Source organism: Girardinichthys multiradiatus, chromosome 17, assembly GCF_021462225.1.
Source record: "Girardinichthys multiradiatus isolate DD_20200921_A chromosome 17, DD_fGirMul_XY1, whole genome shotgun sequence".
Classification (NCBI taxonomy): domain Eukaryota; kingdom Metazoa; phylum Chordata; class Actinopteri; order Cyprinodontiformes; family Goodeidae; genus Girardinichthys; species Girardinichthys multiradiatus.
The window spans coordinates 28,547,996-28,572,455 of NC_061809.1; the positions used below are offsets into that span (position 1 = coordinate 28,547,996).

The following is a 24,460-nucleotide window of genomic DNA, read 5'->3' on the forward strand; positions in this document are numbered from 1 at the left end:
ACCAAGGCGTGTAAAACCACACGTATGACCTCCAGACAGTCATCACCACTGATGGAGAAAGCGGCTAAAAAAGACATTTTAGAAAACACCCCCATATAATTTATTTGTACTTATTTGTCATGTCTCCTTCAGGAGAAATAATCATTTTATAAACCAGCATGTTTAATTTAATTTGTTTTTTTTTCACTTTTCAGATCAGCAAATTTACAATTTTAGACATCTGAATTTTTGTAATGAACCAGTTTTACTCTAAATTATATTTAAAACCTGCATTCTGCATTACAGAATATGTATATTCTGTAATGCAAAAACAAAACAAAAGAGCAAAGTGTACCGGAGTTTGTATGTACAAACTTGGCAATAAAGCTGATTCTGATTCTGATTCCAATAAAGACGTTTAGTCAAAACAGAGCAGGTAAGATGAAAAAATGAAAAGTAGCTAATTTTTCAGGTTTTGGTTGTGGTTTTATTATACTTTATAAATAAAGTTATAAAAAATGAAAAATAATATTTCCACAGAAACACATTTTTAGCTGGAACATACACTGTTAGCATATTTGAACATAAACAACTCAGTTGAGACATTGCTGTACTAAAGAATTTAGATTGAATGTGTGAAAGAGTCCCATAATGCTTTTTATTGAACCCGACTCTACAACAGACATAATTTCATTAGTAAAATGTCCAAAGATCTGATTTAGATCTGAGATGTGTGAATCAGACCTTTACTGGCAGAGCTGGATCCTCAGCTACAGAACCTGTTGTGTGTTGTTCAGAATCTTGTTTAGATTTAGATGTCTGTTGGGCTTTTCAAACCAGATTATAACTTCAGCCAAAGTTTCTAGACCAGACATCTGTGGTTAGTCATGGTTCTCAAACTGTGGTTCCACTGGTGCTGCCTGGACCGCCTGTTCAATCTAATTTAAATTTGTACAGCACTGGTTTACTACAGAACAAGAGAAACAGGTCCGATTCAGTTATATTGAGTCCATTAGGTAGCAATGTCAGCTAATGATGTATTTCTCTTCATTTCATAATTCAAAAACTGTAGCTCCATGTTCCCTAAATGAGGTTTTTAGTGCTATACACTATTTAATGAGGTACAAATTATCAGGAGCACAACTAACACTTGAAAACAAGGCGGCCATATTGGATTTTGAGAATAGGGTTGGATGTAGAAACCTTTCACTTTTCGTTAATTTTTCCAACTTTGAACGTGGAAACTTAAACAGTACAGATGGATCTTATGATGAAGCAGCATCTTTCTACCAGCCATGGAGGCCATTGAAGACAAATGCTTTTGTTTTTTTATTGGCATAAATTGAAAAGAAAAGTCCAGTTCCTGTCAAATAAATAAGTGTCAGAGAGGTGCTGCTTGGACAAGTTTGAGAAGAATCTCTCAACCAAAAACTGCTCAATGGGACAATAGTAAAGGTCTTAAAGCTTTTTGGTCAAATGGGTTTGGAGGTGGATTGTCATGCAGTTTGGTTTTAATCCACATTTAAAAAGAACCTTTAAGGCTTTTTTAAAATACTTGCTTATAGACATCCTGCATCGAGTTATCTTATGCTGCAACGTCTCCTCTCATCTGTCTGTCCTCCTCAGGTAGGAGAGATTAAACATGTAGAAAGTAGCCAAACACCTTTCTTTTTCTGTGTCACTTCTTTGTGATCTGTTCTCAGTTTGTAATTTATGTTTTAATGTGCATTTGTTCTGCATGTTCCTCTTCACTGTACACGTGAGCCTCATCAAAGGCTTCTGATGTGAAATCAAGGTTTTCTGATTCACAGGAATTTAAAATTAGATTAATAATATCCGGTGAATATGTGTCTGCTTGGATTAAAGTGTGCGGCTGCCAGTGTGAGCTGATCAAAGCTTCAAAGAGACCCAGATGTTGATATCGGACCAAATCCTGTCGGATCGACTCAGGTCTCCTCCGTGTTTCAGAGGCTTGTCGGCTGCCAACGCAATTTTGTTTTATAGATTAAGTTAAACTTAGCTTTTCAAACTAATTCTGCTAGTTTCACTTCACCTGACGTCCTGTCAACACCTTTCACACTTTTGGTAATGCTGATATGTGAAAACAATTAAAACAAATCCAGCTTTCATTGCAGCAGCATAACCCCACAAAGAAAATTGTAAAGAAATAATTGCACTTAAAACAATGTTTAAAAAAATTATGTAACTAAAGCTTTAGTGTTTATTTATAATTTATAACTGAGTGTCTGGAAGCTTTTAACCATTAAATAAAGACTTCCATCTTCCAAATATGACCCAGAGGCTCATTCCTGTTAGTCACTCTTCTAAATAGGAAAGACAAGAAAACATGTCATTCGAATACAGCAGATGTGCAGATGTGAATTAGGAAGGAGATACAAGAAAAGAAAATCCCCTGACCTAAACTTCGCCCAGAGTCAGAGTGATATTTTAATAGTTCATCTGTTGGAGAACAGAAACAGTGGCATCTGGGAGTCCCCACATCTCAATGACAACCATTACCCATAATCCACAAGCCAACTGGTTGTTTGAGAGGCATGCTAGGCATGCTTCTGTCACACCATCACAAACATAACTGAATGGAGTTTGATCTGGACTAAAACAATGACTCTGCCCCCTGTTAAGTATGGTGAAGGATGCATGATGCTGCGGGCCTGTTTCTCTACCATGGGAACCTTGTTAGAGTACATGGCATCAAATACCAGGACCCTTCCAACAAAAATCTGGATGCTTCTGCCAGAAACCTGAAAATGGGTCGTTTCAGGAGGATAATGATCCAAAACATGATCACAGTTCCGCAGACACTGAACCAACCTTTCTCCTTGGTTATCTCAGTCCTCCAGCTAAATCATATAAGGAACTGTTAGCTGAGCGGTAGAGCAGAGAGGATCCGAGAGGAAGCAAGAGTCTGGACCATCTTGGGAGATTCTGCAAACAGAAATGGTTAAAGATCCCTGTTTCTCTCTTTCTTTCTGTATGCTCTAACCTTGTGAGATGTTACAGGAGTCTTAACACCGTCCCATTGGCTGGACCTTCCTCAAAGTGAGATTGTGCTACTGCACTAGAAGATGAATTTGTTTTGTTGATTTTTACTCATCCTCACCAGGCCTGCTAATAATAGTGGAGGAAGCATTATAACCTGACATTGTATAAAACAGTCACCCAGATAAAAAACTACTTCAGGACTTTTTCTCCCTTTAGCAAACAAGTATAAATCAAGCTGTTCTGTACGATAGCCCACGCCTTAGCAGCAGAGTTACTCTTAATTATCCCCACTTCATTTAGCTTGGTAAACAATTAACCCAACATGACTGTGTGAGCAGACGGATTGAGGGATCTGGTATTAGCTATGACGTGTCTCCTCCACCCTGAGTCCTCTAAGTGTTTAACACTGTTAGCCTTCATTTACACTCTTCTCTCTCCTCCGTCCTCTTCCTCCTGCAAATCAATACTCTCACACTGCGCCACCAACATGCAGAGAAAAGATGGGTAAGGGAAGTTAATTTAAAAACAGGCAATTAATATTTCTTTTGTTAAATAAGAACACAGACACGTGTGTGTGCAAAGTCACTTTGATGAGGTTTGGCTTCCTTCAGCTCTGTTTGCGATAGCATTTGGGTTTTACTACGCCAATTACAGCCTTTAATTGAATTGATTTCGATAATGAGCCTCTGTAATGACACCGCTGTGGGAATGTGTGTGTGATGAATGAGCCACTGCTGTTTTTTATGGACTTAAATGATTTGTAAAGAGGCGGACAGCATTTACAGATGAGCACACACTCGCACACACGCTACTGTGAAAGCTGCCGACCGGTCAGCCTTTTTATAAACTATTTGTCCGAGCTCCAACCCCTTCAGTGTGTTGCATAATATCCTCCAGGCTATAACACATGAATGTTTGATGACATACAGCTCACTACATGGTAAATTTAATACCCTTTGCTGTGGGTGTTTCATCCATTTTGGACTTAACAGCACCTGAATCGGCTCCTCAGTTACGGCGGTCAGGTTCCTCGGTCAGTCTGAGTTTGCTTCCTTTCTTCTCGTTGCTGTCGGCTCGTCAGACTGCAAGTGTTGAATGAAGGGGAGCTATTCTGATGGAGCAGTGATATGTGTAATAGGCTTGCACCTGAACAAACAACCCAAATCGACTTACAAGCCAGCATACAACCCTCCTTCTCCTCCTGACTGCAACACCATCAGCCTCTTGAACAATAAAACACATCTCCAACTCAGTGGAGGAACCTGATGGGAACTGATCCTATTCTTGTTTTAGTTACAGTCCTGTGAAAAAGTAGTTGCCTCCTTACAGATTGTATTGTTTTTTTATTTGGTCACCAGTAGATGTTTTGAAATGTTTCAGATCATCATACAAATAATATCAGACAGTAAATACACTTGAACAGAACCTATCTGATGACAGAACAGCGGAGAACCTTCCCAGGACTGACCGACCTACCAACATTACTCCAAGAGCTCATCAACGACTCATCCAGGAGATGCAGAAGAACCCACACCAACATCTAAAGCTCTGCAGGCCTCACTGCCTCAGTTAAGGTCAGAGCTCATTATTCAAATATAAGAAAGAGAAAATGGGGAAGATTTGTCTCAGTGAGAGATTTCCAAGGCCAGAAACACTTATGACCCAAGAGGCCTAACTCATTTTTACCAAAAAAAACAAAAAGAACATACTTATGATACTCAAGACTTTTGGGAAAATATTCTTTGTACTGACGAGAACCTTTCTGGGAGACTTTAGTCATGTTACATCTGGAGTACAGTCAAACATGGTGGTGGTAGTATGATGGTCTGGGGTTGATTTGCTTCTTCAGAACCTGGACGTCTTGCCATAACTGTTAGAACAATGAATTGTGCTCTCTGCCAGAACATCCAGAAAGCAGAATGTTATAGAGCAGGGCACTGATATGAAGCATGCCAGCAAACATTTCTGCAAAGAAGAGTGGGCCAATATAACACATTGGCAGTTATCACTAAGCCATTAACACCTGTAACATACTAATGTGACAAAAAAGCAAAAACAGAAGAAATCTATGGGGGTAAATACTTTTTTCATAACAAGCACATTCAAAAGTTTTAAGTTGTTCAGACTCCACATTAGTTCAAGGATGGGTTGACAGGATCTGCATCTTAGTGGAAAACCAATGCAAGGAAAAAAAACTGTGATCTTGTGTACATTAGACTGTAAAACTCGATGCAGTTCAATGAAAATCTGAGGACATAAACAGCGAGACAGCTTGGCAGCATGTAATCAGTGTGCATGCATGCATGCAGAGCTAGTTACAGTAAGTACCATGAATACACACAACATTTAAGGTCACAAACTACATGAGTGATTTCTGGAACAACAGCTTTTTCACGCTGCATTTTCTGGGGATGACAACTGATTTAAAAATCACTTTTAAACCAAAAACAACCCTCAGGTTTTACACAGATGATATTGTTACCATGCATGAAAACAGCAGACTATTGTACCAATTTAACTATAAGAGTCAGTTAATTTTTAGCAGTTTGATAAACATCCAATCCAACATTTGAAAGATTTTATTTTTATTCGTTATGTCAGTGGTTAAAAAAGTGTCAAATTTGCCCAAATAAAAACAGGGTTTGTCTGAGTGGGGGTTTAAAGTAAAGGTAAAAGAAGGAGGAATGCTGTAAAAGAAACATACATTTTTGAAGCATTAGGTTTGCTAATTAGCCCACTGTTCCAATACATTAAAGCTAATGATGATGTTTTAACAGCTAATATAACAGCATTTGGGTTTTTGGGTTTACTTTGTAAATCCAGTTATCCAGTAACTTGGAGGATGTTGTTGAGGTTACAGCAACATAAACAGAAGTTCTTCATTCAAAGTTTTCAATTAACAGTCAAGATTAAAACTGGGCAAAATTGGACAAATTTTCCATTTAAAAAAAGCTAACTGTTACTATAGGGTAATTACCTGGTATTAACTTAGAATATTACATAGTTATTATATTTTTACCATAAATTGCCTTATTGTTACGATAATATTACAAATTATTATTACAAAATATTTATATGGCAGTAACTTAGGTACATATTAAGCATTATTTGATTTCAGTATTTGTTACCATATTATCAAAATCTGTTATTAGGAAGTAATTACATAGTAGGAACTTTCAATATTACATTTTATTAATCTTTTTATTATGAAACAATTACGCCATTAGTATTACTAAAGGGTATTACCAACAAGTAATAACAAGGCAATAACTTGATACCATCCAATTTTTACACTTTTACTATAAAACAATTAATTTTTACTACCAGGTAATTACATAGTAATAATTTAGGTAACTAGATGATATTACCAGTTATTATGCTTTCAAACTTTACTTTATTACAAGCTGTTACCACTACATAATTAACTCATGTTTATTACCATGTGACTGAAGTTTGTTATTAATTAGAACACCATAATAATTTTGGCTATCAATTTAAATGACAGTTTTCATTTTCTATTTCAGTTTCACAGGTTATTAAATGAGGTCTGTACCTCAGGGTATTTCAGACTAAATGAAGGTTAAGGAAAGAAAAACAGTAAACTCTGTTCGTAGGTTCACCTCTTTGCCTTACAGAATAACCGTTAGATACAGATGTAGGCTTCTGTAAATCTGACACAGTATCCTGTATTATTTTCCACGTTTAAATTCCTCCTTTGGAAAGTCATCGGATGGAAAAGCTGGCTGGAGAAAGTGGAGAGCGAGTGGAACCAATAAATATTTAAAGCAGGCAGACTGGGCATTAAATTTATTTGCCTTTCAAATGTGTTTGGTAAAACAGGGGGCTTGTTTACAACTTGTCTGCATGACTGACCACTTGGGATTCGCTCCTCTAAGACACCAGATCTAACCAATGAAGTTAGAGAGATGAAACGGGCTCCTAACCAACAGAAATGGTTGTTTAAACACTTTATAACAAGATATCTCTCTCTCTCTCTCTGTTATATATATATATATATATATATATATATATATATATATATATATATATATATATATATATACATGTTTATTTCAATGCATCATGAAGAATTTAGTGATCTTTTTTAGATTAGTAACAGAACTCCAATAAAGGTAGATCTGCTGAAGTTTGAACATGGCCTACTAACATATAAATAAATAAAAAGGTGCAGGAGACGGATTCATCTTTCCAATAAGATGGGGGAGGCCGGAATAAAATGTATGTGACAAAATACAGAATTATAGTACCAATGAGATAACAATTATAAGAAAAAATTATCCTCTGTCAACAACATAGCCAACACTGATCTTTCTAAGATTTGTTAAGAGTCTGTTTCCAATAATCAGAGCATTTTCATCACTGGTGGTTTGCTCCTACTAGATCTCACATTGTACAGTGCAACTTGGCTCACTCTCAACATTTTATAAACTGCTTCCAGAGTTTGGCACAAAAAATTCTTATAATATTCAAAATCCCACAGCGAGTGCTGGCCTTTAAACAATTTATTCACCCATTTATCTGCAATCAAATACAGGAGAAGTGAATTTTAATTATTTGTCCTGTTTGATTAAGATTCCCGGCCAATGGTTCTTTGAAAAAGTTTAGCTTCGATTGCTGAAGTTAACTGTGTTTGTGAAAGTAGGAATTGTGTCATTCTAACTTTGTTTGGCCTTCATCTTCTAAGAGAGACCTAATAAGCACTCAGACCTGCAGTGTGAACGCAGTCAAAGTCTCCAAAGCAAGTGTTCACGTTGGCTTCAAAGGCCGGAGCAGTGGGGGTCCTGCGACCACAGGGCCTTCTGCATGAAAGGACATGATTTCTCACATCACTAAAACCGATAATGCACATTATCACTTACAGTCTGTTTTCAGCTCCGTCCACTGACTTGAAATAATAACCGAGTGATTAAATGACTTATATCTTTGGACTGTAAATTGCTGCTTTTAAACCTTAACCCTGCTTGAGATCTAGTTCCCTTTGATGGCAGTTTTTGATGTGCCTTTGGTTGGAGGAACACACACAACATTGAGGCCTGCATTCAAAGAGTCGCTAATTATCTCAGCAGCAGAAAGGTAAGGCAAACAGGGACCATGGTGTGTGAGGTCTCAGCACGAAGGCAGCTTTTAATGAGCCCCCTCGCTTTTTTATCAAGCTCCACAAACGCTCTGATCCACCCCCATGAAGGACAGGACTGGAGTGATCCTAGTCTCATCACGTGACTAAGCCTCCATCCTAATCAGCCTCCCCTTCTTTCTGGCAGGATTTAACATCCTTGAGAGGTTTTTCACTAAGGACAAAAAGATGGAGGGAGAGATCCAAGAAGATGGAGAAGAAAACAAGGATAAAAGCCTGAAATGCTCCAAGCTGGAGGGCGCTCCAGAGGACAGATCCTAGATTAACTCCCCCCCTCCCATCTATCCTTCCATGTTCCCTACGACCCAGCTTCAGATGGGGAACAAGCGGCCCCGGGGCCCTCTCCATGGGCGTCTGGAGCTGGGTGGGTGGTTATCATGGGGGACACGAGGCATTTAGACATCTGTCAGCCACTAATGAAAGAGTTCAATTTAGTGGAAAATCTAAAACAACCTTGTCTGACGGGCAGGCTGACAGCTTTTAACTGGCGGTGTGCTGTTGTGGCGCCTTTGTCTTAGCGTGTGTGTGTTAGAGTGGATCAGGAGGGGGAAATTAGAAAAATAAATTAATAAAAAGGTGAAAGGAAAAATAGTGTAACTGCTGAGGCATATTTTTCATAGCAGATGAAAGCAAAGCGGAGGGTGTGTGTTAGTGCCAAGCAGCCCGTGCAGCAGGGGTCGGGTCTTATGGCTTTAAATCGCTCCGGGGATGCAGCGCATGTTTTCCGACGATAGATGGGTTATGGAAGGGGTAGTGTGTGTGTGTGCGTGTGTGGTAAAAAGGCATATTTAGAACACTGTAGTGCTATTAAGAGTCGTGGAGATGAACACATGGCTCTCCAGGCAACACGAAGCCACTCTGTCTCCACCCCCCTCGACCTTCATTAGCGTGTCATTAAGAAGAACTTTGGCAAAGCTGCTGTTCTCCAGGAAAACAGTCTTCCCAGAAAGGACTCATTATTTTTCTACTTTTTATTTATTTTTATAGATTTATACGGCGGCTTAGTTGGATGCTTCGCTGCATAGTGACGGTGCTGTTACTAAGGAAGAATAGTCCAACTCAGAGTGGTTTTATTGACTCAGAAGGCATGATGACTGGTAATTACACCGTCTGGAAGATGAAGGTATTCAATAAAAGGATAGATGTCTAGAAAACAGCAAATAAAAGGTTTTCTTTAAGATAATTTAAACAGACACTAATACTGAATAGAAACACAATATATTGAAGTATTTACTTGTCTGCTTGCACACAAATGAACTTGAGAGACGTCCCATTATTAATCTATACGGTTTAATATGATATCTGCATCATAATTTGGTCATTTTTGATAATTCTTCTATTAATTCATTTGTGTGGTCAGACACTGATGTTGGACAAGAGGGTGTCCCTAAAGGTGTTCCGTCTGGTTGAGGTCAGGACAGACCAGTCAAGTTCTTCCACATCAAACTGACTCATTCATGTCTTTAAGAACCCTGCTTTGTGCACTAGTGCACAGCCATGTTGGAAAAGGAAGAGGCCATCCCCAAACCAATTCCACAAAGGAGGGAGCATGAATTGGCCAACATGTCTTTGTTTGCCGAAGCATTGACGGTTCCTTTCATTGGAACTAAGGGACTGAACCTAACTTATGAAAAACACCATAATCCTCCCTCCACCAAACTTTCCACTTGACACAATACAGTGTGTTTTCCTGCCTACTACCAAAACCAGAGTCGTCCAATTTAATTCCTGGACAGAGAGGCAGGAACCATCACTCCCAAGATGTAGCTGCTAAAGACCTCAGCATCACCTGACCTTGCTCTGTAATTGTATTTTAAACTTTATTATGATACCCCTAAGTTGACTGTGGAATATTTAGCAGTAGGATTATTTAACGACTGGACCTATTTCAGATCATGGTAACATGCAAGAATTCACTGAGCTCGATCTGTTCGTTCACAAATATTGCAGAAGCAGTCTGCGTGCCTTGGTGCTGAATTTTAACCCATGGATTCAATGATAAGGTGGTGGGGGGGGGGAGCAAATACTTTTGGCAATATTGTGTAGTTTAACAGTACAACAGATCAAACACATTTACAGCCCATATCCTCTCTCCATCAACAGTTGCTGCCCTTTACCAGGCTGCAGGTGTAAATATTAGGTTGTTCTAATCCATCCTGGCCGAGTAAATATGAAATACAAATAAAATATCTCACCAAGATAAACTGAGTAAATACAAAAAGCTGTTTTTCAATGATTCCTAAAGGAAAAATCTTTCCTGATATAATTTATTGTTTTTTTGGGGGTGGAATGATCATACAACAGAAAACGTCAATGAGTTTTAAAATGCACTAGTTTGAATTTATGGCACACTTCCTCTAAACCATACAGGTTCATTACTACAGTTAGGTACATAAATATTTGGACAGAGACAACGTTTTTCTAATTTAGGTTCCGTACCACAATGGATTTTTTAGGAAACAACTCAGATGCAGTTGGTGTGCCGACTTTTAGCTTCAATTCATTGGGTGTAACAAAAAAGTTGCATAAAAATATGAGGAACTAAAGACTATTTTTATCACAATCCCTACATTTCAGAGGCTCAAAAGTAAAATGTCTATTTCTAATATTTGGTTGAAAACCCATTGCTGACAATGGCAGCCAGAAGTCTTTAACTCATGGAAATCACGTCTCTGAACGCCACAGGATTCATCCTGCTTCTGTCCTGGGTCACATCGTCAGTAAAGTGTTCCAGTGCCACTGACAGCCATGCAAGCCAAAACCATCACGCCGCCTCCACCGTGTTTTACAGATGAATTGGTATGGTTTGGATCATGAGCTGGTCCACACCTTCTCCATATTATTTCCTTGCCCTCATTGTAGTAGAGGTTTCATGTAGTCTTCTCTTTATGGTAGGACTTGGATATTGATAAGCCTACCTCCTGGACACTGTTTTACTCGGTTGGCTGTTGTGAAGGGGTTTCTCTTTTCCATGGAAATGATTCTGAGATCATCCACCACTGTTGTCTTCCATGGACGTCCAGGTCTTTGTGCAATGCTGAGCTCACCAGTGCTTTCTTTTCCTTTTCAGGATGAACCATAATGTTTAAGTTGCCACTCCTAGTATTGTAGCAGATTCTCTAATGTTTTTTGTTTTGTTTTTACAGCTTAAGGATAGCTTGTTTTGCCTGCATGGAGAGCTCCTTTGACCACATGTCTTTTCACAGCAACATCTTCCAAACGCAAGCACCATGCCTCAAATCAACTCCAAGTTGCCAATACAAGTTTGGATTCAAAAACTACACTTTTTTTAGTTACTTGTTAAGATGGCCCTGAAACTAAAAATGACAAAATTATCTTAAAATGGGCAAGAAATAAATTCTTCATATTTTATTAAAACAACTCAGGTCAGGATTTGGGGTACCATGTGTACATCATTTGATATCTTACATCATAACGTACATAGATTTAGCATGCAATCTTGTCTGGACACATTTGGTATAAGTGCACTGACAAATGTTCAGCAGAGGTAGCTGAGGAGACGGAGCTGGCAGACAAAGCACTAAGAAGTGCTGCTGTTTGCTATTATCCTCAAGGCCTTGCTCCCTTCTTAGGGCCATACAGAGATGGATTCCTCACACAAACCGCACACCCTTACACTTTATTGCTTTCTGTAAAAAAATCTGCGACCAGTCAAGTGTTTCTGCCCCAAACCAACATGGCTCATGCTCGGCTCTGGCAATACCAGTGTCCTTTCTGTGCAATTTGGGCCCAATCCAGCCTTCCACTCTGATTGCATCTCTCCCTGTTAGGGCCTTGGGTTTGGAAAGAGAGATAGAGCAAGTGAAGGGAAGAGTGCCAAGTCAAACATTGTTCCACTGGCTTTTTACAAGCCACGAGAGTTGGGGAGTTAATAAGCAGGTATTGGTTTTTAACGGCTGCCCGTTTATTGCTTTGGCCTCGAGCATGCGGTACTGCTCCACTCCACCTTTTCCCCGTCTATCCGTAGATCACCTTTACTAATCTCTGCCTCAATTTTCGTCCCTCTCTGTCTGCTCTCCTTTTGTTTTCACCGAGCAATTAATCCCGACTCCTCATCAACTGTTGCCTTTTAGCCCCGCCCCATGACCTTTTCAGCCTTGTCTGATTCAAAACGGAGGTGAGGCATTTCTCAAAGAAGAAATCAGAAACAAAACCGCATCAATTTTGTGGAATTATGTTCCTATTGATTCTGTCTATTGCAGGTATATGTTTGAGTGTTTTTTGTTGATCCTCATGCTCGGCTTTATTCAATTTGAAACCATATCTCTCAGTCAATACGAGACAATATGACATCCGCAAGTCAGTGTTGTGCAGCTCTGACATGATGAATGCGATGCAGGTTTAATTACAGACATATTGAGCTGTTGATCAGTGTCATCTGGTCCTCAGGGGGCAGTTTTAATACTCTGCTCCCTGAAGGTTTTCTACCATGAAACAAAATGAGTTTACCCAAGACAAAAACCTTCTAAACTATGACTTAAAGACTTACTATTTCTGTTCTTAAACCCTGCTTGTTGTGGTTGTTTGTTGTGGCAAAAGCTCACATTTTTCAAAGCAGCAAGGAGAGCCTTGTGGGGCCGTTTTACCCCTGGGTTTGTTTTTCAGGCAATAAACAAACAGCGGTACATTAGTCTTCCTTTGCTCTAAAAGGTTCTTAACTGGAATGACCTTGCAGGCAAAACATGAGCAGTAAATGTAAAAGCTAAGAAGCCTCTCAGTACAAAGGTTACAGTTTAAGCATGATGACTGTTTCCTTTACTATCTCCATGTTTGTGTTGCTCCCTAGTGGTTGAAACTTCGACACAGTTGGACGTTCCAACAGGACAATTATCCACAACACACATCCAAACTGGTTTTTGACTGGATAAAGAAGGCTCACAATAAGCTTCTGGGATGGCCTTTCCTGACGCTGCAACTTCAGCCCTGATGAAGATGTGAGGACCATGGTTAAAATCCAGGTGTTTGGAGGAAACCAGTGAATTGAATGAAAGCTCAGAACATTCTGCCAGAATGATGCCACAACCTTGTGAGGGACACAGAAAGGATGAAGTTTCAAATAAACCAGTTAAAGCTCTAAACTACACGACATTCATCCTCTCACCATCAGAAAGGATAATTAATCCAGACCATAAATGCAGCAGAGGAATTAAATCAGGTAACTAAAGCTTAACAACATAATTCAAGGTAATAAAACTGTCAAATATTTTATTTATGTTGGATTTTAATTTTATACTTTATAATTAAATCATAAAGAGTTTATTTTAATATCTTTCTTTGTTTAATGAATGGTGAAAATGTCAATCTGAACTTGAATTAAATACAGAATAACTGTTCAAAAATATATATTTACACAGTTTGCTGAATAGCCTTGTTAACTTATTCCCACAAAGATGAATTAATGCCTTATTAAGTTAGCATGAATGCTGAGAAATAATCAAAAAGATTTAGTAATGTTGCATCAAGTGGAACATTTTCCGACCAAAATCTCCACTCTTCTGAAAGCACAGCCACAGCAGGTTGTATGGATACCTGCCAAGAAAAAGCCCGAACACAACAACCACAGACGCTGCAGGAGAGACAAGTCTGTGAAAGATGGATGACCAGAGAGGATGGAAGTAGATAAAGGTGTTACAGCAAAGAAGAAGGCTATTTCATGTCCCTATAATCCTAAACCTGCTTCTGTCTCTGTCCTTGGGGCTGTTTCACTCCACCAATGGCGGATCACCGACTAACATGCAGAAAAAACAGACTAAACTCAACCCTCTTACTCAGCTCGCAATTAATACGGTTACTCTGTGCAAAGCGACTGGCTGGGTTCTGGTTCCAGCGTGCGGCTCATGGAAGCTGGGAATCCAGCCTCCATCCTGCCCTGCCCAGGAGGCCGATTCAATGATCCCACTGACAGAAGTAAGGCGGTGCAGATGCAGCCAACAACCTGAGCGGAAAGGATCACTAAATATCCACCCAGGGGTACTAATGGTAGCGTCTGAGCAGGAAACAACTTCTTCCCTTTCTGAACTTATTTCATGGCATTTCAACTTAAAATAATAGAGCAAACAGGCATATTCTACTTAGAGGATGCTCTGCTGTGGCTCTATTTTTACAAATAACCAGCAGAAACACAAAGACAACCTGAGCTGCTCCTGCTTCGACTCAGAATGTCTGCAGTGAAACAGGCATACTCACACATAGAAGGATATATTTAGCAAAACAAGCATTTTCTTCTGTGGTCGCAGCTCTCATCCACATTTAGAGTTTCATTGACGTCTGCTGAGTATGATCTAATTAACAACTTCAGAAATTAAAGAATTACTTTAATGATGAAATTTTAGATTTTTGGAAATAATAATTCTGACCTGTTTTTGCCATGTGCATCAAACATGCTTTATGAACCACTATTGATTCCCATTTTATTTACTCTGAGTAAGATTTCTTCTGACTGTGTTCCCGTTAAACAGTTTGTTCTGCTTTTGGTCTTCTCACCTGCTAAAGGACGTTTTGTGCAGACCATCCATCAGGTCTCATCAGCCTCATCATTGTTTCGTCCAACTATTTACAATTAAAAACAAGGTTGAACCAGTCTGTATATTGTAGATTTTCAAGTAGAAATGACAAAATAAGTCCAGATTCTTCAAAGGGGAAGAAAACTGTAACATTCCCCTCCCAGATTGTGACGCCCTGAGAAAATTGCTTTCTGTTCATATTGCCCATATCTAAAACAACCACTGAGTTTACTAACACCGACAGGCGTATTTTTATAAAGTGGTGCAGAAAGATTTTTGTTCAGGTCCTCCTTGCAAGTAAATAAAGGAAAGTGAAATCAAATAACAACGTTTTCTTATAGTAAAGAAAGAGTAGATTTTAGTAAATGACTATTAAAGCAGGTACAAAAAATAAGGCAATAAATCTTAGCTGGAAAGTTGGGTATTAAATGACCAGGACCGAAATAAACTGGTTTAAGAATTAGGTCTAGGGCCCTGCCCTGGTGGAAACTCTTCGGATGAAAAACCTTACATGGATGCTTGGTAAAAAGATTAATTAGCATCTTTGCAGGCCAACGCTCATGTAACCAATAACAAGACCACATTACAGCTCTGTTTCCTGCAGCGCCACCAAAACAAATCCTGGTCTTTCTAAAATGATTATTAAGCTGGGAAACACCTTCAGCCCGGTTTCAAGCTTCTACAATACCCAGCGTGTCTCTCAGGAAGAACAATGGATGCAAACAGGATTATTTGTTTCCAACAAACTCCCACCAGGTACCTTCAGCATCTGCTTCCCTGCTTATCAATGCAGAGGCTTCTCCCACAAACTCCCTCTGACAGTCGGCTGCTCACCTGCTCGCGCTTTCGGTCACTCACGCCTGCTAAATGCAGCAAGGCAGCATGGAGGTAATCTCACAGACACATGCAGGCTGGAGGCGAGCTGGCCTCTGGGTGCTGCTGCGAGTGTGTGATTAGAGCAAAAGTTGGGAAGAGGAGAAGCCAAGACACAAATACTCACCCCTGTTAAGGTCTTTATGTTATGCAGTGCATTCTGGGCTTCAAGGGCAGCTTTCCTTGTGTAAAACGTGACAAAACAGCAGCCTGGACAAAAAGAAAGGAAACAGAGAAAGAGACGAGGGATCAGCAGGAGAGGCAACAAAGACCGTCTTGTATATTCATCTGCTTGGCATCACCTGTCGACACCTGCAGACACTGAGTGAATATTAACAACCCAAACATCCAACATGGAGATGAGGAGAAGGCATTTGGATATGTTTCAAAGCTTGATGACTTGAGTCAAGAGGAAGTGCACACATGGGGAGATGCTCGAACACAGACAACAAAATAAAAAGAGGAGAAGAGACGTTGCCTCCTCATTAATTCACAAGTAATCAGAGAAAAGTTGCTGTAGCAATATTTAACAAAAAGTTAATTGCTCATGCCAACTCCATGTTTCGCTGATTTACAGGTTAATTACATATATGTACAGTCAAGCCAGAAAATAGACAGCAGGGTGCTATAGTTTAAGATTTGTAAACATTTCTGTTTCTGATTGTTTTTACAACATTCTAGACATTTTAGAAAATTTACCAAGTTATGTTTTATCATCTGTATGTTCATCAAATCATTAAATAATACTGAGTTTGGCTTCTGATATCTTATCATTTCTCTACTGATTTTACATCTTTACCAGCTCAGATCGGCTCAATTACAGCATCTAAAGGGCTTAGATTTGTCAAATGCATTATAGCAGACTTTTTAAATAACAGTGTGTGATCTGAGATTTCCTTATTTTGTTTGTTAAAATAGGGAAAATAATCATTTGGTCATTTAATATGATGAAGAACCAGATGATTACTTTGAAAACCCAGACAGTTTCTTTGCCCAGACAGAAGCAGCTCAGGTTTATTTAAAGAAACATATTTTTGCAAATGGCAAAAGTCTGAAAAAGTTAGTTTTCAAATGTTAAATGAAATTCCATACTCAAGGCGCCATAGCTACCCTGTTGGCAGCATGCTTTAGCCACTAAATGTCCTCAGAAGTAGATATATATACAGCGTCGTCACCGCTGCAGGCCGACGAAGTCTGAGCAGCCTCATGTGAAAAAATAAAACAAAAAGATTTGTAGGGAGGGGAAAAACTTCAATTCCAAACGTTAGCAGTCAATACCATTTCTGCACCCAAAAACAAAAGAGAGAGGTATCCAAAGTGGAGCAAGGTTTCCCATTTCATTGATCTGTGTTTCTCTGCAGAGTGGAAGTGAAACACTGCAGTCTGGCTGTGCAGAAATCTGCACATGATCGTGCAAAAACCTAGAAACTAGTTCAGACAATGAGGTGTGGCTCCCATCAGCTGTTGGTTGATTTGGGTCAGGAGATTGTCTGCTTCAGTGGAGATCCTTGTTTTGTGTCTCAAACAATTAGTGAGCATTTTGAATTATACAGTGTTTAAAGCAAGGAGCACAGAACACATTACCAGACTGTGGCAATACTCAGGATCTGAGAATATGTTGCATGAAACATGAGCTGGCTTTATTAGAGAAGTAAATATCCCATTATCATGTTGCAGCCACAGGTGAGCCGCAGCTCTGGCTGACTGATGCCGGATCGTAGCTTGGATCCGTTGCCTCCAGTCTTGCCCATCTGTTAATTTTGCCGTGTATTTATTTGTCCAGCGGTGAGCAGAGAGTGCCATTGTTTACATCTGCTTTGTTGTCCTCCCCATTATGCTCCTGACACAAATCAAATCAGTGGGACTGAGGAGGACCAGTTTGCGGTTTTGTTGCCCGTATTACAGGCGTCAGCCCTCGTGACACTCGCCCCGCGGTGCATCTTAGTGAAATCCAACAGTGAGCATCTGGAGCAGGTTTAGCATCCGAGTCCCAGAGTCCCTTTGATGAGGCTGGGAGCGTAATGGATCTGAATTCCTGCAGTGTCCTCTGGGTGCTGTGAATAGTTGGCCCCTAGCCTAGCTTCAGCGACGTGATTGGTGTTGTGATCTGGATGGTGTGGTGCCTGTGTATTAGCAGGGATAACACTCGGCTTAGTGTCTGCTTCCATGACCCACAGAGTGAACGACGACACGTCTTGTCATTTCAATAAACCCTGAGACCATGGCTTCAACTCAATTAACCACCGAGAGGTTTCCCAACAACTTCTAACTGTTAAAATCGGCAAGATGAAGGAGAACATTTTGAAATTTCTGAGCAGAATTTAGAAGTGCATCTTAATAAATTAGAACATTGTAAATTTGATTTATTTCAACTTTGTTGTACTTGTATAACACACAGTGATATATTTTTAGGTTTATTATTATTTTGATGATTTTGTCCTGCAGTTCATGGAAAATCGAGGAATCATAAAGAAATTGGCTGTTCATAAAGTACTGTATCCAACCATAATACAGGAAAGTTTAGTGGAGGGAAAAACTGTGCTGGAAAAAGACGCATAAGCAGAAAGGATAGTTGCATCCTTCAGATGTTTATGAAGCAAACTCCCTTCAAGAGTTTGCTCATGATTTAGAGATGAAGAGAAAGCAAACAAGAAGAAAAAACCACAGAAGAACCATAGATATTCTGTACGAGACAAACATCAACCCTTTTATTTCAAGGCAAAAAATGTTTGCAACAACAGCAACTGTGTCTTTTGATGAAATAAACAGCCTACTGCAGGCTGATCAGACAGTCTGTCAGGGCCCCAATGTCAAGTTAAATGGAGCAGAAAAGACTTAAAATTCTGCTCAACTGGAACAGTTTCAGGTGCCAGTTCTTCTTTGTTTCATGGCTTTGCTCTTTGGGTTGTTCTTACCAGAGTTTTTAATCGTCGATGTTTATCATCCTTCAGGAAATTTTATATCTGCTTTAATAATTGACAATTAATATTGCTCCATGATATACTCATGAGCTATAAGGATATGTGGTTTTTCATATTTTATATGAATGAAATGGTCAAAACAGGGATCAAAACCGCAGCAAATACAGATAAATCATATAAAACTTTTTTAAAATATATATAATAAACATGTTATCTTTTAGATATGAGCGTCTTTATGATTATTGACACAATTTATTCAAATACTTAATGCAAAGAGAACCTGACATGTAATGATTAAATAAATGGCTTATTTACAGGTAGAACATGGAAATGGATTGGGGCTAAATGGCGACGTACTCTACCAGTCAAAGTCTTAACACACCTTTTGGCTTTTCTCTAATTTAATCACTTCCTACATTGTAGATATACACAGTGAAGACATAAAAACCATGAAGCAAAAGTATACAGGTCCTTCTCAGAATATTAGCATATTGTGATAAAGTTCATTATTTTCCATAATGTCATGATGAAAATTTAACATTCATATATATTTAGATTCATTGCACACTAACTGAAATATTTCAGGTCTTTTATTGTCTTAATACGGAGGATTGTGGCATACAGCTCATGAAAACCCAAAATTCCTATCTCACAAAATTAGCATATTTCATCCGACCAATAAAAGAAAAGTGTTTTTAATACAAAAAACGTCAACCTTCAAATAATCATGTACAGTTATGCACTCAATACTTGGTCGGGAATCCTTTGGCAGAAATGACTGCTTCAATGCGGCGTGGCATGGAGGCAATCAACCTGTGGCACTGCTGAGGTCTTATGGAGGCCCAGGATGCTTCGATAGCGGCCTTTAGCTCATCCAGAGAGTTGGGTCTTGAGTCTCTCAACGTTCTCTTCACAATATCCCACAGATTCTCTATGGGGTTCAGGTCAGGAGAGTTGGCAGGCCAATTGAGCACAGTGATACCATGGTCAGTAAACCATTTACCAGTGGTTTTGGCACTGTGAGCAGGTGCCAGGTCGTGCTGAAAAATGAAATCTTCATCTCCATAAAGCTTTTCAGCAGATGGAAGCATGAAGTGCTCCAAAATCTCCTGATAGCTAGCTGCATTGACCCTGCCCTTGATAAAACACAGTGGACCAACACCAGCAGCTGACACGGCACCCCAGACCATCACTGACTGTGGGTACTTGACACTGGACTTCTGGCATTTTGGCATTTCCTTCTCCCCAGTCTTCCTCCAGAATCTGGCACCTTGATTTCCGAATGACATGCAGAATTTGCTTTCATCCGAAAAAAGTACTTTGGACCACTGAGCAACAGTCCAGTGCTGCTTCTCTGTAGCCCAGGTCAGGTGCTTCTGCCGCTGTTTCTGGTTCAAAAGTGGCTTGACCTGGGGAATGCGGCACCTGTAGCCCATTTCCTGCACACGCCTGTGCACGGTGGCTCTGGATGTTTCTACTCCAGACTCAGTCCACTGCTTCCGCAGGTCCCCCAAGGTCTGGAATCGGCCCTTCTCCACAATCTTCCTCAGGGTCCGGTCACCTCTTCTCGTTGTGCAGCGTTTTCTGCCACACTTTTTCCTTCCCACAGACTTCCCACTGAGGTGCCTTGATACAGCACTCTGGGAACAGCCTATTCGTTCAGAAATTTCTTTCTGTGTCTTACCCTCTTGCTTGAGGGTGTCAATAGTGGCCTTCTGGACAGCAGTCAGGTCGGCAGTCTTACCCATGATTGGGGTTTTGAATGATGAACCAGGCTGGGAGTTTTAAAGGCCTCAGGAATCTTTTGCAGGTGTTTAGAGTTAACTCGTTGATTCGGATGATTAGGTTCATAGCTCGTTTAGAGACCCTTTTAATGATATGCTAATTTTGTGAGATAGGAATTTTGGGTTTTCATGAGCTGTATGCCAAAATCATCCGTATTAAGACAATAAAAGACCTGAAATATTTCAGTTAGTGTGCAATGAATCTAAAATATATGAATGTTAAATTTTCATCATTACATTATGGAAAATAATGAACTTTATCACAATATGCTAATATTTTGAGAAGGACCTGTATGTAATATGCAGCCGACAAAAAAAAAAAAAAGTGAAATAACTCATTTTTGATCAATATAAAGAGACTGTTTGGTTTATATATTTTTGAGGATTTTGGTACCACAGTCCAATCTTTTTAAACAACCTGCTACTTTAATTTTGTTATCAGATTAAACGTTTCATTGTAAATCATGAAATGACGTAGATCAGCCACATTCTTTGGAAAGCTGAGTTTAGTTCCACCAGCCACATAACAGATTCAAGATATAATAAAAAAAAAAATCAATTAGAACTTGTCTGACAACATGAAGTAGGCTAAAAGATGTCAAAAAGCAACACATCATGCCCCGATGGAAAGAAATTCAAATGGGGAAAACATGGAACAGTGGAGAAGGCAGTCCAGCATAAAACTAACAGCAGTTCAGAAAAAGGGCAGAATCCTGACTAAAGGTGGTGGTAGTGTGATAGTCTGGGGCTGCTTTGCTTCTTCAGCACCTTGACAACTTGATGTAATTGAAGGAACCATGAATTCTGCTCTCTGCCAGAAAAGGTCCGGCTATCAGTTTGTCACTTGAGGCATGATAATGATCAATTATCCATCGCCTCCACCTGTGTATGGTTTGAAAACTGCTTTTTGTTTTTACTCAGGTTACCTTTCATCTGATATTTAAATGTTTTTAATGATCTGAAACATTTAGGTGCAACAACAAATCAGAAGGAGAAGAAATCTGTGAGGGGGTAAATACTTTCTGACAGCACTGTACTTCTCAAACACTATGCCTTTTAGTTCCCCGACTTCCAGTGGGGCAAAATTAGCTTTAAACAGTACACCTCCTGCATGATTGGTGCAAAGAGAATGCTACTCAGAGGGGAACCCTTAGCATCGCCTCAGTCCTGTACATTATAACACTATTATTATTCCAGTTGCACCTGTGTTCATGCTTCGGCCCCTTGTGTGCGATTTGCAATTCCAATAAACAGAGTGTGAGGGTTAGCCGCTAGCCGCACACAACAAATTACGATTCCAGTGGCCTTTTCTGCAGACCTGTACATGGGAGGGTTAGCTTTTGGTGTTAGCATTAGCGATTCTGACGGCATATAACATGCAGGGGGGTGGCTGTTAATGCTGGAGCGCGAGCCGCCGCGTGTTGTGATTCCTGAGGAGTAGTCGGGGCCTGGGAGCCATGCAGCATGTGGCGGATCGTCCCAGGTGGTGGGCTGTCAGGACCAGGATCAAAGAGCAGAGGAGCGGACCTCACACACACACACACACACACCAAGTATACACCAGGGTGTGCCAGTTCCACCTGTTTAACAGTCAGCACACTCGCCCGCAGGAAAAAAAACTGCAGTAAGCGAAAGAGTGATACGTTTATCTTAGTCTGTCTGCACAAACGTGTCACATTTACACACACACACACACACACACACACACACACACACACACACACACACACACACACACACACACACACACACACACACACACACACACACACACACACACACACACACACTTTAAAAGTGCTAAATATGTGCTGTATAAATGCTTCTTCGGTCAGTTTTTGTGAGTCTTTTCTTGCAGCACAAACATTTACTTGGAGGCAGAAGGGCTCAGAGCACAGAGATCCGCTCTGCTTGAGTTGTTGAAGAGGGACTCTCAAAAAATACACACCAGAGACGTGCACACACAAACTCCAGGAGCGGGTAAGAAATCTATTAGAGGCTGGTGTGTGTGTGTGTGTGTCAGAGAGAGAGAGAGAGAGACAATAACAACAGGGAGAACAGCTGAGAGGACACGAGGAAGAAGGGCAGAGGGTGTGCAACAGAGAAGAAGAAGAAGAAGAGAAGGATGGAGGAAGAAGAGGTTGTGAACAGAATAAAGAGCAGAGGAGGGAAATGCCGGTTCATAAATGCTTCATGGTTGCCTTTGACTGAGTAAAGATTCATGCCCCCCCCCCAACTTATTTTCTGTCAACACATCTAGCCTCTGAAACAACAGGTTGACTCCCTCTGCTCTGCTCCAAACAGCAGAGCAGCAGAGAAGGGGATGCTGGTGGGTCAAATATACCTCATATGCCAGTTTATTTAAAATCATTCCCAACTACAGCGTCACCAGAAACTATTCACACCTCTTCACTTTTTCCACATTTTAACATGTTGCAGATTTATTCTAAATCTGACCTAGGTGGCTTTTTATGTAAAAAAATCAAAAAGATCTGATGCCAAAGATCTGATGCCATCCAGATATCCTGCAACTTTTAGATGGATCCCTGCTCCAACACATCTGAGTGAAATAAACAGCTTGTTATCAGGCCTCTGCAGGGGCGAATGACTGAATGCTGATGAGGGAATTCAGCCATTTGATTCAGGTGCGTTGGAGAAAGGATGCATCTAATGGTTGCAGGATACAAGCCCTTGAGGGCTGGACTCAGACACCCGTGATTTATGTTAGCGCATGTTAGCATAATTGGTACAGAAGTATTCTCAACCATTGCTATGACACTAACTTGAGTTCAGGTGCATCCTGTTTCCACTGATCAAACTTCAGATGTTTCTGCAACTTGATTTCAGTCTACATTAAGTTGCGCAGGTGACAGCATATTAGAACAGAAACCAAGTTATGAAGTCAAAGAAATTGTCTGGAGATATCAGAGGCAAGATTGGGTCAAAGCACAAATTTTACGAAGGATATGAAAACATTTCTGCAACACTAAACATACAAAAAACTACTGCTGTCTCAATTATTCCGAAATTGATTTAGTTTGGAACCACTGGGCCCACCTAAGATCCGTCCTCCTGACCACAGTAATCAACAAGAACTTAATGGTCATTTACGTGGAGTTCCAGTGTTCCCTTGTGGAGAAAGAACCTTCCAGTAGGTTAACCATTGGTAATGCACTTCACAAATCAGACTTTTATGATAGAGGGGCCAGATGCAAACCACTCCAACCTACAAAAACATGACAACCTGTTTGAATTTGATGCTTTTGGTAATAAAACACTGCACGTCATTTTAAAAAGCGTATTTGCCCTGCCATCATCAGGTCCTGTGTGCAGATCTTGGAGAAAACAATTACTCAAATATACTGTATTTAAGAATAAGTCCGTAGTTTAACAAAAAATGGAAAAAGTGTCAAAACTTTTTGCTGGCACTGTAGATGATTCTCTCACCATTCATAGTCACAAGTAAAAGCTCAAACCATATTTGCTTCAAGCGGCCTTGAACATCCGCTGCTGTGGTGCTGTGATGTGGAGAGCCGAGGATGCCTGGGATGAGCTGTCACATGGGCCCAGAAGATCACCAGGACTGAGGTCCTTGGTCTGGACATGGGAGGAAGGCCGGCCACAAAAGCAAGAACATCTATCGACTGCGAGCATCTCATGCTTCAAATTGTTGTTAAAATTTCCAAACATTTTTCATTTAAACATTTTTTTATGCAGTATTCATTTAAAAGGACCCCTGATCGTGAAAATAACAGCAGCTTCTGCCCTTTAATTTGACTTTCTCTGTACAATTAAGTCATTATGGTATTTTTTGTAATTGTTAATTTAAAAGACGGGAGCTCAGCATCTCCTGCCACACAGTAGGTGGTAGGGTCATCTCAGCTGGAGCAGCAGCTAATCTCCTTTAAAGACTTCAATTAGTCTAAGTCCCATTTGGACTACTGGTACAGTTGCAGTTGGTTCTGTCTTTATTTGTTGGTGCAATCCTGCATGGCCAATGTAAGAACAATGGTGAATGGTCTATATTTGTATAGGGCTTCATCAAGTCCACAGAGACCCCAAAGCGCTTCACACTACATTCAGTCATCAACCCATTTACACACTGACAGTGGTGAGCTCCATTCTAGCCACAGCTGCCCTGGTCTTTGAAAATGTAAGTACACCCCTGCTGTTTCCACAGGATTTAAAGGGTAAAGTAGCAGCCAGTGTTTACAGTTATTG

At 40.1% G+C, this 24,460-nt stretch overlaps 1 protein-coding gene across 13 annotated transcripts in view; it reads right to left on the bottom strand.

The window, feature by feature from the left end:
- celf2 (cugbp, Elav-like family member 2) overlaps positions 1-24,460 on the bottom strand; it is a 473,358-nt gene that overhangs the window by 88,291 nt on the left and 360,607 nt on the right. For all 13 annotated transcript variants that reach the window (XM_047390245.1, XM_047390243.1, XM_047390244.1 and 10 more), the window contains one exon: positions 15,662-15,744. In XM_047390245.1, coding sequence (XP_047246201.1) covers positions 15,662-15,744 — 83 coding nt within the window. The remainder of the gene's footprint in view (positions 1-15,661; positions 15,745-24,460) is intronic.